The sequence below is a fragment of the Anser brachyrhynchus genome (assembly GCF_964034855.1).
Source record: "Anser brachyrhynchus genome assembly, chromosome: 3".
Taxonomy (NCBI): Eukaryota; Metazoa; Chordata; class Aves; order Anseriformes; family Anatidae; genus Anser; species Anser brachyrhynchus.
Window position 1 is genome coordinate 72,597,623 of NC_137696.1, and position 15,855 is coordinate 72,613,477.

The 15,855-nt window shown below is 35.0% G+C and overlaps 1 protein-coding gene and 1 long non-coding RNA gene across 11 annotated transcripts in view; one reads left to right on the forward strand and one right to left on the reverse strand.

Annotated features, from left to right (window-relative positions):
* FAM184A (family with sequence similarity 184 member A) overlaps window positions 1–15,855 on the forward strand; it is a 71,253-nt gene that overhangs the window by 35,894 nt on the left and 19,504 nt on the right. For 4 of the 6 annotated variants that reach the window (XM_080588385.1, XM_080588383.1, XM_080588384.1 and 1 more), the window contains exon 10: window positions 10,269–10,310. The exons of 1 other annotated variant lie outside the window; for it this stretch is intronic. In XM_080588385.1, coding sequence (XP_080444511.1) covers window positions 10,269–10,310 — 42 coding nt within the window. Of the gene's footprint in view, window positions 1–10,268; window positions 10,311–15,241; window positions 15,455–15,855 lie in introns of all 6 variants that reach the window. One more of the 6 variants, XM_080588386.1, reaches the window with a different exon arrangement.
* Window positions 69–15,855, reverse strand: part of LOC308193564 — a 41,136-nt gene continuing 25,349 nt past the window's right edge. For 2 of the 5 annotated variants that reach the window (XR_013949766.1, XR_013949767.1), the window contains one exon: window positions 69–9,417. This is a non-coding gene — a long non-coding RNA (uncharacterized lncRNA). Of the gene's footprint in view, window positions 9,418–11,501; window positions 11,558–15,855 lie in introns of all 5 variants that reach the window. The other 3 variants (XR_013949763.1, XR_013949764.1, XR_013949765.1) reach the window with 3 other exon arrangements.

The following is a 15,855-nucleotide window of genomic DNA, read 5'->3' on the forward strand; positions in this document are numbered from 1 at the left end:
AGTCTCACAGCTTCACTGAAAGATTTTCTGATTCTCTCTGCTCACCTACTCTATTGTAAATATTTACCCAAGCTAATTGTTTGAAGTTGGAGTTATATCTTTACAGTACAGACACTGTACAATTCACTGAAAAGTCAAAACATCCCTCAGTTTCTACAACGTATTTCTTACAACTATGTCTTCTCTTAAGTAATTTTGGACATTATTTTTGTTTGGACATAATTTTTTATAAATACTGACTTTGTAATTGCAGCTCATTTTATCAACTCAGTTATGTTAGGTAATTCACAGAAAATACTTGCTTTGTACTTTTTCCAAACCATAAATGCCATAGTGCTGGTTTTGTTGGCTACAGTTTGAAAGAATAGCTGACAATGAACAAATACATTTTAAAGAAAAAAAAATAAAATAGATTTTGGAACTCATTAGATGACTGTGATTTCAGGGTACTATTTTGGGATGGCTTTAAATTTGTTGTCTAATTTGAGAAGTTAATAACTGAACGTGCACTTGATTACAGAGCTTCTTATATGAACACATAACAGTGTGTTTTGGTGCCACGGAAATTTAAGCTTTTAAAATCTTGTAGTCTAGGCTCATAAAGGCTGAAGGTTTTGAAGGTTCTTGGTCTGATGCTTTTTACAACATGAATGTAATAAAGGAATTGAACTCATTTAATTTCAAGTTTCGCTTACTTGTCTTTAACCAAGCTTCATTTATTCTATTTACTTGAACCTGTAAACAGCATTTTCTCCATGAGAGTACAAATTGAGAGTAGTATGTTAAGCTTTCAGTAGTTTTAACATGCTTCTCTTTTCCTTTTAAAAATAACATAATAAATCTAACCTACAGTTTTAGAAAACCCATTTGACGAGCACAAGGCCCATGAAATTACTGGGAGGAGAGCAAAGTTCCAACTCGTTTTTCTGCAGTTCAAACTTGCTCTGGTCTATACCAGCAGTACTATACAATGCTTTATCAAAATAAAACAAGAGCAAGGTCTACTGCTGTCTGCAAAATCATTTGTAAACTCTTAACTTCGCAGAAAATGTGGTCTGCCTATGCTCTTTATGTTTAGAAAGTGTCTGGAGCTTGACCTTTAGTTGTATAAATGCTGTTCAGAAAGGTTGAAGTCACAAATTAATTGCTCATCAGTATATTGCAGTATAGCGCATTCCAGAAAGTTCTAAAGAACATTTGGGGGGGGGGGGGCAAGGGGAGCACTTTTTTCTAAAAAAAAAAAGTGCAATAATATATATTTGACAGATATAATTTAAGTTAAAGGACATGAGTATCATTTTTTGCAGCTTGATAAAGTATGATGTGAAACAGTGATAGTAATCTGCTTTTTAATTTAGATACTGAATTTCTTGATAAATTTATTATGTACTTTCATTCTTACGGGTACACTGTTTTCTAATATGTATTGATGCATCTCATACTTGACTAAAAATGAGTTACAAAAAGGTATAATACCTAAATTGAAGTATTGGAATGGTTATGTAAGCAAGGTTTTGAAAAAGCTTGTTTTAGTGAATGGAGAGAAGTGACACAGTGTAGTTATTTAAACTGTAGAAAATGTTATAGAATACTGTGTTATACACACGGTATGCCTATTTTGGGGTACTGCAGATTGGTGCGATAATAAATGAATGGAGACAGCTATAAATGGCAACAATATTAAAACAAAACAAAAAAAACCAGTTGAATCCAACAGTTTATGTCCATAAAACATGCTAAGACATTTTTAATGTTATACTAATTGCCAAATTTCTGTCATATACTATTTGTTGCATGTTTGATAGATGAGATCTAGCTTTTAAATGAAGCAAGGTAATATTTTTGCTTTTATGCCAGTACTGCTAAGTAGTCTTTTATAGAATTGCATGAAGGATTATTGATTTTGTAACAGTAGAGTTTTGTTATGAGTAAAATAATTCCCTTGAGAGAAAATGCTTTTCAGCTGATCAGAAGTTTAAATGCCTTATTGCTGGTTGTAAAGCATCACTTACCATCTACAGTTAAATTTGTGGTTGGTAGGTTAATTGGATCAGTGTCTAGAGACCAAGTGTGTAGCTCTTTTTTTCTGATATGAGAAATGGTTGTAGAAGACATAAAAAAGAAAGTGCTTTTCCTTTTTCTTTTTCCCCTGTAAATTTTACCAAGTACTTCTGTATCAGTCCATGAGGGAGTTTCTTCATGAAATATGCAGCAAAATCAGATGTGCTAGCTCTTTTCCATTTCTCTTAGCTGTGGAATGCACTTTTAATGTTTTTTCTTAAAAACATTTTACTGCTGAGAAGGCTTCACCAAGAGCAAAATGGAAGAAATTTTCTTTTTTAAAGCATGAGTGTGTTCTCTGTTCTGCGGATTCATGTTTTGCAACCTTCAATTTTGAGAACTTCTGCTCAGTTTGACATGCATGTTCCTATCTATTTATTTTTATATTCTATACAGAATTTCTATATTTCTATTTCTGTAAACTGAACCAGGTAATATGATTGTGATGAACTTTACTGTGTTTTAGCAAATATTGGTTCTCCTGTCTTCCTTACTTACCAGTAATACAAGTTCCAGTAAGTTGAAAGAAATTTTTGTCAGTTTTTCCCCAATTCTTATGTATTTTCATACTATTATGTGACCAAGCATTAGCATAACATTATTTCTAACTTTGTTAACTTTTTGCATACAAAAGTACCATCTTCTATTAATGGAAATAGTACAGTGAGGACGGACAAAAGTATGCTGCATGCACTTGGTAGCCCTTTATTGTTTGTCCTGCTGCAAAGGTTTGCTACTGTTTTGAAAAAGCTTACGGAAACTTCTTATTTGGAGTTTGTTTCTATTATGATTTTTTCCTTTTTAAATGGTCTCAAAAATAAACATGAGAAATTTTTATTTATATCAAAGTATAAATATTTCATTCTGATGTAGACTATTCAAATTGCAGTTTTTAGAAAATTTCAAACTCATTCACAGAGTCTTAAAAACAAGTTCTGGCCACTGAACTTCTTGTTCACGAAACTGAGTGCTGTGGAAAAGTCGTAGAGTTCCTATGCACATCTGTAAATGACTGTTGTCCAGTCTGCTACCTGAGGACATTTATTGATAGGTCTTTATTTGCCTGTTATGCAGAACTGACATGCGTCCACGTAAGGAAAATCAGGAAATGCTACTTTCTTTCCTTAGCACAAGGATTAATGGCCTGTTCTACAGTCTTGGTAATCCTAGGCTTAGAAGATTTGCTGTTGAATGTATGCTGGAAATTTCTGCTAGAGAAAACCTGCGTATACTATATATCTGTTTCCTGAAGGAAGGAGGATTAACTCTGAGCACAGAATCATTTCATTCCTTTCACTTGATCTTCTCATGAACGCACTGTATTGTGTTTGTCTGTCAGAATTGGGCAGGATGTAAATTTCAAGCAACTTCTTTAACTCTGGTCATTCTTGTATTCAGTAGTATTAGTAAGGTTAATATGACATCTAGTGGATGGTAAGTGTCTCCCCATAAGGATTTGGGGCAAAACTTAAAATGTACTTACAAATATGAAATGCAGAAATTCAAGAGAATAAAAAGAAAAATCATACCAAGGAGGGGACCTGGAATGCAGTTCAGGATAAAGTTCTATGCCTCTTCTTTAATCTGTAGATATTTATGTTATTTGCTTTTTTGTTGTTGTTTGTTTTTCAAAGGGGTACCACTACCTGCAGCTCTTGGAAACTTTTCACAAGTGACTATAGCTCTTATACTGTGGTAATAGGAGTCCCAGAGAATCAGGGGAGCTTTGGGAGTTTCTACCTAGGACCTCTGGTCCAGTTTCCGTAAGCACCCTGCCACTTCGCACTGACTCTCAGGAATCAGTACTCCTGTAATCTGAGTGGGAAAGCTATGCTTTAAGCAAATCAAAATTTATTGTATGTGAGCATATGAATAATAATGCAAGCCAGAGTCAATGCAGCCTTCAGAGAACTCTCTCTTGAGAGTATTTCCCCTTGTTTAGCAATTGTCTGTACTCTTTAATAACAAAGCCTTGTTCCAGGATCCATATTCCATGCAGAGATGTGATCCTGGAGTTTAGTTGGTGTATTTATCGTATCCAGATTGGTCATTATAGTTCTGTTTGAAGCTTGAACGTGAAAACAAATGCATGAGATCCAGCCAGCTGTACTATCTCTTTTTCTGAGCTTTTAGCTATGGTGGTGATTTTACTCTTTTATAGATTTTTTTAATAGATTCTGAATTTAACAGAGGAAATTCATTAAAGACAATTTAAAACTAAGAGCTACCCAGCAACACAGACCAAAAAATCCCAGAACAAATCTGAGTTTTCAAAGTATTTTCACTGGGATATGATAAGAATACTAATAAATGTTTGCTTTGTTTCTCTGTTTAAGAATAAATGTGTTACTGGAATTCATTTTCATCTCTCTTTTGGTCTCATCTTCTTTTAATTTTTTCTCCCATGGTATTGTGTTTAGCTAAATTAAAAAGTACATCTAGTTTGTTTGAAATTGTGATATCTTCATATCTAAAGAATCTTGTCTTTCTCATCATAAACTTTTAATTGGAATTTAATGATATCGGTTTTTGTTTGGAAGTATTTCAGTTAGTAAATCTGAAGGAGACTGAAAGACTTTTTAATTTTACCTGTCAGTGGATGAAAAGAACATTAAATTCTTAGTACAATATGTAATTAATGATGCATGAGTCATAAAGGAATTTAGCTTGATGTTTGGAGCTAACACTTCCAAAACTCGTAAATAGAAATCTAAACCAAATCCAATGGTAATACCATTCTCCAAATAAAATTCTAATCTCATTTGCATATTTTTTCCCCTCAATATAAGACCAAGACTCTGGCAAGAATCTAGTTTTAAAGCATTACTCTTAGCCTGTTTGCTCCAGAAGATAATTGCTCATATATTCCCAGGTAAGTATTAACCATCTCCATGCTTTTGCATAGCCCAGGAATAGTAAAAATAGACACTGGAATTAATGAGAAAGAACTTAATGGGTAAGACAACATTTGTTTGAGATTAGTAGGTGTATAAAACTCTAGGTAAAGGGCCTTTCTTAACAGATACCTCTGTGGTCTAGGAAATGCTAACAAAGACGCATGAATAATCTTTAAAATCCTGAAAGCATTATGATAAATAAGTAAAATGAAATGAAGCTCTAGTACCATTCAAAAAATGTTTTAAAAAAAATGTCCGTAGATGCAAATGATCTCTCTATTCAAAACTTTTTTTCCCTTGACCATTGAGCCTGCAGTTCGTCAGATAAAACGATCATAATCCAAAATTTAACAGGTAAAAATATGTCAAAATACCTAAGCATTTTGCTTATCAGTTTGATAGAATCCTACAACTAGAAAAGAGAAGAGCTTAATCGTTTTAAAACAACAGGATGCTCACTACCTTGTGTTGCCTGGACACAGCATCTTCACTCAGGGTTGCAGCAAAACCAGGAGGGAATCAGGACCTATTAGATCTCAGAGATATTTATGCATTTTAGAATGCCTCATATATACTTCATTTTTCTCAGTAGAAAACTGTTGGGTTTTGACAGAGAGGAAGGGGAAGGGTCTCTAAATGCTGCTTTTTCTGATCAGCCAGACCAGGCAAACTTCGATGCAGTTTTTCCATTCCTAGTATGTCTACAAAATACTGAAGTAGGAAACATCTGCTTTCTAAATCTCTGCAGTCACCTGTCTTGTAAGCAGCAGGCAGCCAGAGACAGTAAATCAGTTTTAAAATCAGTTTTTCTCTTCAAACCAAAGAAGTATCTCAAGAGAGTTTTGTGTATTATCATTATTTTTAGCTGAATAAAATGGACTTACGCCAAAGGTCCCTTCAGCTTCCTCAACAGGCCCCTCAAAATAGTTTCTTTTACTAACATCAGATGGGCGCGTATAGGTTTTCCTCCTCAGGAAGATTAGCAACATCAAAGGTCATTCTTAAAATGAGGCAATGATCTAGTAGTCTAGATCTGCTTTGATACAACAAGTAAAGTTGGATCTTTCCCCACTTAGGGTTTCAGGCTTCAGCACAACAATTTCTGTTGCTGATGCCAATTTTGAAAACTCAGTAAACCATATACTGAAGTCAGGTCTTGGCACAGTATGACATTAAAATATCTTCAATAGGTACAGTGAGAAAGTTACATAACTCATCTTTGAGTGACATGAAGACTGATTCTGAACTTCAGTGTCAAGCCTCTGTAATGCAGTTGAGGGTTATTTTTATCCAAGAGAAACAACGAAAAGAGAGAACTTCCACACATCCAATAAACTAAGGTCTTGCAGGAAATAGTGCAACTGAATGAAAAGAGAAAATATCAGTGGTTCAGTAAAACTCCCTTCTTGAGGAAAGTACAATGATACGATCACTTGGTATAACTTCATGGAAATCTCAGCTCAGAGAGATGGTGAAACAGAGGTGGGAATACAAGTCTTCCATGTCTTGCATAAAAGGTCTTTCAGTCCTATTCTTTAGCTTGCAGTGATCGGAGGGTTCTAGAGATGCAGCAACCTCTATTCTGTTCCTCTGGGTCACTGAAGTTCTTCTCTTGGTTATATCTGAGGATTAGTTGTGTGTCTGCTGAGAAGACGATGCTTCTGCTAAAAAAAAAAAAAAAAAGGACAGCAAAATACATGAAAGCAAGATAGCTAATACATAGATATCAAATCATTGTATGTATATCTGTGAAGCCTGACAGTTGAGCAAGTTTTTCTTATATTACAATCATTTTTAATTATCTTATTTTCTTATATTACAATCATATCACAAACCTTAAATTCCAACATGTAGAAATAAGGAGGGTGATAGTTAAATCCACATTCTCTCTTTGCCCAGAGAAGCTGTGGATGCCCCATCCCTGGAGGTGTTCAAGGCCAGGCTGGATGGGGCTATGGGCAACCTGCTCTGGTGGGAGGTGTCCCTGCCCATGGCAGGGGGTTGGAACTTGGATGGTCTTTTAGGTCCTTTCCAACCCAAAGCATTCTATGATTTATTTCTCATCATTTTCTGATTACTTTTCTCTATTGTGAAGAGAGTTAATAAGTACACCTCCATTCTTTTTGCTTCTCATAACTTTTTCCCCAGGTTATGGGCCACGCTGTAGAAGCAGTCACAATGATGTTTGAATTTTTATGGAATTTCTTAATATTTACACTGGACTTATTTTGGTGTTCTCCATTCTAAATGTGTCCTGAATCCTTTTCAATACAGAGCTGCATATCGTTTTATTGCTACACATTTTGCTGGATTCAATCCCGATACCTACATAACTATAATTTATTACTCTATCATGTATGTATTTTATGAAAATTATTTACTTGCTAATAAAGGATGAAAACAATAAATGGCTATCAGATTTAGTGTTAATCCTAGTGCATCCCTGTTTGATTTCAGTGATGATTCACCTCTACCAGTTTTTGAGATCTATCATAGAATCATTAAGGTTGGAAAAGGCCTCCAAGATCATCTGGTCCAACCATCCCCCTACCACCACTGTCACCCACTGAACCATGTCCCTAAGCACCAGGTCCAACCTTTCCCTAAACACCCCCAGGGACGGTGACTCCACCACCTCCCTGGGCAACCTGTTCCAATGCCTGACTGCTCTTTCTGAAAATAAATGTCTCCTAATTTCCAAACTGAACCTCCCCTGGCACAACTTGAGGCCGTTCCCTCTAGTCCTATCACTAGTTATCTGTGAGAAGAGGCCGACCCCCAGCTCCCCACAACTTCCTACAACTTCCTTTCAGGTAGCCGTAGAGAGCAATAAGGTCTCCCCTGAGCCTCCTCTTCTCCACACTAAACAAGCCCAGTTCCCTCAGCCGCTCCGCACAGGACTTTTGTTCCAGGCCCTTCACCAGCTTCAGAGCCCTTCTCTGGACATGCTCCAGAGCCTCGATGTCCTTCTTGTAGTAAGGGGCCAAAAACTGAACACAGTACTTGAGGTCTGGCCTCATCTTTTCCTTCACTAAGATTGTATGAACATACTTTTTTGGGGGAATTGAAATCTAATGTGATAATAACTTGAATAACATTAAAAAAAGAAGTCCTCAAGAATTGCTTCTGTGCAATAGCATTTATTGCGCAAGTTTGTAATCTTGTTGAAGAAAGAAATCATGTTTTCTTTAGCAGGGCTTTTTCCATTGTTATGTTGTCTGAAACTCACCTTATTTTCACACTTGAAGTCTTTCTTGATTGACTCTTATATCATCTTTTCCAGTCTTTTTCTTTTTTTCCAAGATTGATCTTTAGTTAGCTACCTATAATTAAATGCTTTTGAGTAGTGCTATGGTATTTAGAGATGTGAAGTACTTCAAGATTTGTGAAATACTTATGTGTTTGGGGTTTTGTTAAAAAGTAATAAGCTATACATTGAATGTTCCTGCATGTCTTTTTGAAAACCTAGGAATGTCAAGTATAAAAGCTCAACTTTACAAATATATTAAAATTATGTATATAGGTTTGTGCATGGTCTTCTTTCCACCCCTATAATCTTTGAATATATCATACTTGCATAAGACTATTACTGTTCTCATTTCACAATCTGCAATGTGGGCTGCAGAAAGATTGCTTTGAGTCTCAGGTAGAAAGAAATCTATAACAAATCTAAGTACTGAGCTTAACTAGAGAGTGTTAGTCCAAAACCTTCACCAAAAATTCATTTTTCTTCTGTCTGTTTTCCAGATCTAAAACTTCTAAACTTGGTGAAATCACATATATTAAAATGGTTAAAAATTGAAAATTAAAATTTTTAAAAATTAAAAGCCCTCTTTATTCTGTTAGCCATAAGGCCAGTTTGACAGCAAAGAAAGACCATTTTTTTTCTTGGAAAAGAAATCTATTATTGTGTGAGCAGCAGGGGGCAACTCTCACTCTCTTAAATGTTCTTATTCATAGGGTAGAACTCAGAATATAGCTTCCAAAATATATTTTTACTTGCACTTTATTTTCAGTGTAGAACACAACTGAGGTTTCTACTTCTACTTAATTATCAAGAAATAATTCCTGCTCTTAATAGCTTCCAACCTAAATTAGTGAGACAGATGGGAAAGGAAGCACAGAAAAATTTGTGGGTTTGCTCAGGTTAGCACTGGCAAAATTATCTGTTGAAGTCAGAACTGTTACATGGCAGTCCGTTGTCTGGTTCACTGGAGTGTGATGCCTCCTAGTGCTACAGTCTTGATTGTAACTTGACTTTAACAATTTTAATAAGGCAATGTTGGATTTTTCCACTATAATGTATTTTTATATTACTCCTTTTTGTAGATTCAGGAGAAGGAAAATATCTTCATTTTATATCTCGACAAAGTATTACGTAAAAGTTCCCAAGTTAAGTCTTCCAAGCTGGTGTAAAAATACATGCTGTCTCCTTGAGAAAGCCGTCTTCTTGACCAACCTGTGCCAAAAGGAGAAATCGGTCATGCTGGATTTAAAAACGTTTTCGCTTCATTTCTGATGATTCTGTTGCGTGTGTCTCTTTCTGTGTAATTCATATATATATAAACATGCAGGCATTTTATATATTTATATATGAGTGATATATAAGATTTGTATAACGAGTAATATTTTATATTGAACATTTATTAGTGATATATTTCTATTTTTGTTTTTCATTAGTAATCAACACCAATATAAGGTGGTACAACAAGGAATTTTGAAAAAGCTTTCAGAAAAAGTCTTTTATTTGCCCATCTGTTTCTGAATTTTAAGAAAAAATACTTAAATATTAATATTTGTCTTCATTACAGACTAAAATTGTTTTCTGCCTTCCAGCAGTGAAATCCGATCTTTGCATTCAATATGCTTGTGCTTTCAGAGACACAGCTGACTGTTGATTGAGTCCTTATATAACACACTTTCTAACAGTAATGCAAATTGGTGCACTTAATGGTCTCTCCCCAGAATTGCTTCCATAAAGGAGAAGAGAAAGCAGCTGGATAATTTCCAAAATGTTCAGCTCTATAATATAGGAGTATATTGCAGCATTATGTTGAAGAGATAATGCTATCCTGTATGTTCAAAGCATAATGCAGGAAAATTCATCATTCTGTTAGGTGTTAGGTAGTTTATATGTGAAGTCAAAGCAACGTATTCATTTAAATTTTTTCCAAATGGTTTTCAACTTATTTTTTCCCTGGTCATATTATAATTAATGTTCTATGTTTTACTCTCCCTTCTTTATCCTTTTTCTTTTACTTAGTTGATTTCTGAATGTTTCCCTTTATTCCTGTGATCTTTTCTTCATAGCGGCACTGTCTCGGTGAAGCTTTGCATAAATCTATCAGCAATGTAAGTGATTTGCACTTACAGCTTGTAAATAGGGCATGTTTGCACTAATAAATTTGCATAACCTGTAATATTGCTTTAAAGCTTTAGCCTGTGAAGTAGAATACATAACAACATTTGAGAGGAGAACATGTTTGCCGCTAGTTATCAAAAGCTTGCGTACTGCATCCATTCATCTGTGTAAATGTATATATCACTGGACATCAAACATTATGTACATATTCATAATATAAGCAATATTTTTATGTCATCATTAAAGCAAGCAAGCTTGTGGGCAGCGCAAATGTGTATTGCAGAGCTTTCTACAAAGCATGAGGTTGATGCTGTATTATAATTTGCAGTTTTGCAGTGCAAGTTATAATTGTAGCCAGAATATTCTTTCTTTCTATTTTTTTATTTTTATTTTTTAAATTCTTAACAATATTTTTAATCTGCTGAAAACCTTAGATAGAAGTATCGGAAGTTCAGAGAACAGTGTTCAGAGCTGTTTTCTTTTGAGTCTTCAATACAGTAATAAGTAGAGGCAAAGCTCCAAAGACATGTAAAGGGATGCACTTAAGAATATCTGAATATGTATTATATAATCAAAACAGCACTTAAAATTATGTACCTTTTACTTTTTAAAAAGAGTTTTTAAAAATAACTCTTTTTAAACTATTGTATATATTTTCAACAACAAAAAAAGAAATCCTTATTATCCATTAGAGTAGTAGACTAATCTGACTTGGTTGTTAGTCATTAACTCTCACTGTCCTGTGTTTTATAGCCTATTGATGCAAATAGGCATCTCCAGAGATTAACTCATTTCAGTCTGTGGTTTTGCAGTCACTTTAATCTGGTGGAAGTCTGAACTGTTCTTGAGAAGGGTGTTCCTGATTTCTTCTAAGACGGCTTCCTGACCAGATGTTGGACTTCTCCCAGACATTTCAGTTAAAATGTTTCATGTATTTCCAAGAAATAAATTAAAGAAAATTGCTTTGATCTTGCTTAAAATGTTTATAAATGGTACAGTGTTAATTATGAGAATGTGGGTAAGGGACTTAAGTAGGAGAGAGATTTATCTTGAAGCCCAAAATATGCTTTTTCTTGGCATCTTCATAAAAATCCATATGAATTTGACTAAGATACCAAACTCCAGTCAATTCCATTTGAATGTTATCCTGAAAGGCTTTTTAGAAGGTAATATTTTATTACCTGAGGTACTGCAGGACTGATCTGGACTTTCCCTAGAACTCTACTTCCTGGTAGCCCTGGTGAAAGGGACAGAGCAATGGTGAGAAACCCGAGGTACAGAAATGAGACAAGGACAAGTAAGACTGGACAGAATATCTGTCTAGTATCTCAGTGTTTCTGTCACAGGTACTCAGAGGAGGGCTGTCTAAGTAAAAATTGTGGATTTTCCTTTATATCAGTTTTTAAGCAGTTATTTGTATACAGTGTTCCCAAGCAAGTTCAGAGAATTGGACTGAATAATCTCTTAAGACTATCCTAACTTACACATTTCTATGATTCTAAAAACAGTTAGGAAGAAGAAAATGAGCAAAAGAAGGGAAGAAGCAGGGGGAGAGATACTGGAGTACTGAATGGATTGAAGACAAGGAGTAGCTAGAGCCAAGTTGCCATAGTGACCTTAGTGACGTTGGGGAAACAAGCAAACAAAAATACATCCTGAGAGTTTATGGATGGTGGTTAAATAGGAACAGAGATAATCAAAAGAAGTGCAGGAGTTACCTAAAGGCTCAGAGAGAAAAACAGACCTCCAGTCAGGGTGTGTTTTTTGCTAGGTGGTAGTGTTGCAGAGAAAGAGTAAATAAAGGCTTACAGATGGAAAGAAGGACCAAAGTAAAAAAAAAAAAAAAAAAAAACAGCAAAAAAAAAAAAACACAGAAAGGACCCCAGAAAGATGAGAGAAGAGACAGAGGCCCAACAGTGAATAAGAACAGATGGGGATGTGAGGAGATCAATGGAGAGTTTAGATAAGGTGTCTGGATTATTTTTTTTTTCCTGGAGGAAAAAGACAATCATAGAATGGAATCATAGAATGGCCTGGATTGAAAAGGACCTTAAAGATCATCTAGTTTCAACCCCCTTGCTCTAGGCAGGGTTGCCAACCACTAGAGCAGGCTGCCCAGAGCCCCATCCAGCCTGGCCTTGAATGCCTCCAGGGATGGGGCATCCACAGCCTCTCTGAGCAACCTAATAGTACGATACATGAAAATAGCACATACATGAAAAATCAGAGTTGACTGTACTGCCAGTGGTATGGTGCAAATCGATCTCATCAGTGGAGTGGAATTCTGGGGTTGAAAAGAAAGAATACCACATGTAGTTGCATTACTGGCTTGTTTGACCAGCATGGCAACCCTAGCCACGGTATGCTGAAAGGGATCAGCTGAGTAGTGGTGAGGATGTTGAGCAAGTTGGAACGCCATGACACAAGAGAGAATTTTTTTTGCATAGATAAGTAACAGATTGAAAGATAGGAATTAAATGCAATATTACCACAGTGAAGTTAGATGATCAGTTGAGTTCTACAGATGTGCAATATACTTTCTTTTCCAGATTGCTTATAAAAAAAAGGTGGGAAAGTTTGCAGCTAATACAGAGTTATTCAGGGTAGGAAGGACAAAGATGGTTGAAGACTTGTAGAAGATTTGTAAAAAGCCAAAGGGACTCAACAACAAAATGACAGATGAAATTTGGTGTAGTGATGCATAAGGAAAAAACAAATTCTAACTTACTGCATTAAATGATGAACCTTGACTTGACTGTTACAACTAAAGAGAGTAGATTTGGGGATACTGATATATAATTCCATAAAAATATCACCTCAGTGCTTAGTAGCAGTCATACAAGCCAATAGAACGTTAGGAATATAGTAGAGAAAAAGAGAACAAAGTTTGTAAAATCATGCCACTATATAAAAGCGGAGTTCACCTTCATCTTAAATAGCTTACCTTCTGGCCACCTAATCTGAAAAAGAAATAGTAGAAAAGAGGCAAAAGTAGGACAAATATGACAGTAGCTATGAAATAGCTTTCATACAGGGTGTGACTCAGTAAGCCAAAACTGTTCTGTCTAGAAAAGAAAGTAAGGAGGAATATGATGGAGATCTACAGAAAGATGAGTAAAATAAGTGAAAAAGAAAAAACTTTCCATTACAGGTGTAATAGGCATGTCTACTGAAATGTGAGAATTACCACAGGATTTTGTAGTTCCTAAAAACTTACATGGATTCAGATAGCAGTTGTATTTAATGGATCTTTCTGCCATGAATTTGTCCAAAAATACGTCTTGAGGTTTAAGAAATAGTATCTAGTAGATGCTAGTAGATTTCAGAGTTATGATCCCTACATCTATGCCTTAGCCTGGGTAACAAGGGTTGGCCATTTCTGGAGTAGTAGTAGATTAGACAAACCTCTGACTGTGCGGTTTGTATGTAGCATTTATATTTAATGTAGCCAGTAAAAGGTTTTGCATGTATAGTTCAGATTACAGAATGCAGTATAGGCCTTTGCATACTCCTTCAATTATAGTAAATTTCTTTCAGAGTTGTTTGAAGTAAAATGCTGTTGATATAGGTTGCATGGAAGCTAGTGTATATATCCCCAGACACAAAGACCTGGTGAATTTTAAGTGCAACTAGCCATGGTCATTTCATTCAAATTAATTTGCTTGTTTTGTTTTAGTGCTAATTTTACTTTAAATGTAGCTTCTTTCTTTCAAATCTGCTTAAGCTATGTCCTTCTGAAAAAAAAACATGTTCAACAACAATGTTCATGCTGCAAGTTGTTCCTGGTATGCTGCTATTAATTTTATGTTAAGTGGTGGGTTTTAATGTTCTGTAAATCAATAAATTGATGTGCAATGTCTTAATTAATTTGTCAAAATTAACTGTAAGATGCTGAATCAAATGACACTATCAGACTTTTAAATTCTCATTAAATTCTATGTAATGCTCTGAGGCTTGTAAAATATCCTTATTAATTCAAATCTTTTGTCATGTGACAATTTTATTTTTCCTTCCTTTGAGTCACTGCAACAAAATTCTTTTTTTGTAAAACATTGTTTTCAGAATTGGAGAGTGTATCTCTGTTGTTTGCCTCCAAAGGAAGTAGAGGTTTAGTATTTTCAGTCTGAAAAGTTGCTCTCTGATGTGAAGAACCAAGTATATAACATTATTATAAAGAGAAAATGGAACTTTTTCAACGAGTGCAGTGTATTCTAATGTATTAAGACACTTGGTGGGTGAAAAGCGTCATTTGTAATATCAGGTATTTCTAAGAAGATGAGTATTTTTGACTCAAACTGCTTTGGTATTAGTTGAAAACCAGCAGAAAAATCACTCTCATATCATTACTGAGCCAACAACAACAATGGAAAAAGGATCTATCAAGTGCAACATTTTACTTATCATGTACTAGTCATATGCTACCATTTCTTTTTAAATCAGAAAACTACCTACAGGATAGATAGGACCATACCATATCAAAAGATATAAAAATCCATCAATCTCGATGGCACAGGCTATACTCCCCTATCAACTGCAGGATTTTCCATACAGAATTGATGTGATCTTCATCTGAAGAGTAGCTTATTTTAACAATCAAACATTTGATCTCGGACCTTGATAGTGTCATATTTATTGATCTTTGCACAAAACCTAGAAGTAAATTTTGATGATTCAGCCATGAACAATCATGTAGCTGGAGCTGTAGTATCAACTTAACAAATGTGAGAACCCTTACAAAGCTATTTACGTGTAATGATTACATTCCTGAGGCATAACTTTAACAAGAAATTCAACGGATGGATGACATTGCTTGTCCCTCTTAGTGTTCTGTTTAACTTTCAAGTGTTTTCTTCTTTTGAATGTTTCTGGGAATTTGTTTTATTATTAATGACTAATTAGTATTTGCTGTTCTGTGGGTTAGATCTCCTTGCTGAAGCAGAATCTGGAGATGCAGCTTTCCCAGTCACAGAGCTCTTTGCAACAGCTACAAGCCCAGTTCAGTCAGGAGCGACAGAGGATGACTCAGGAGATGCAGGAATTAGAAGAAGAGCATCAGCAAAGGCATAAGTCACTTCAGGAGGCCCATATCCTTGCCTTTCAAAATATGGAAGAAACAAAAGAGCAAGAACAGAAGGCATGTTCATATGGGTATTCTCTATTATGTAGAGAATGTTATGTACTCAGAGGGAAATAGTAAAGACTAAAAACTAGTCTAGTAAAACTATTTGCATAACTACTGAATTTCCTTTTCAGATGTTGTATCTTATAGTAACACTTTTATGTAGTTAAATCTGATTAAGACATTGAAAGTCATCTCTTATACTAGCATTATTTCACATCTTGCTTTATACTCTAGCAGCATGTTGGTATTTGTGTATATATATGTGCTTATACATACTTATGTATGCAGTCACATATATATATGTATTGTGTGTGTGTGTGTGTATATATGTGTATATATATATATATATAAAATCATTACCGACACACATTTCTTAACAGTAGTTTGAGATGGTCATCTATAAGATTATATTC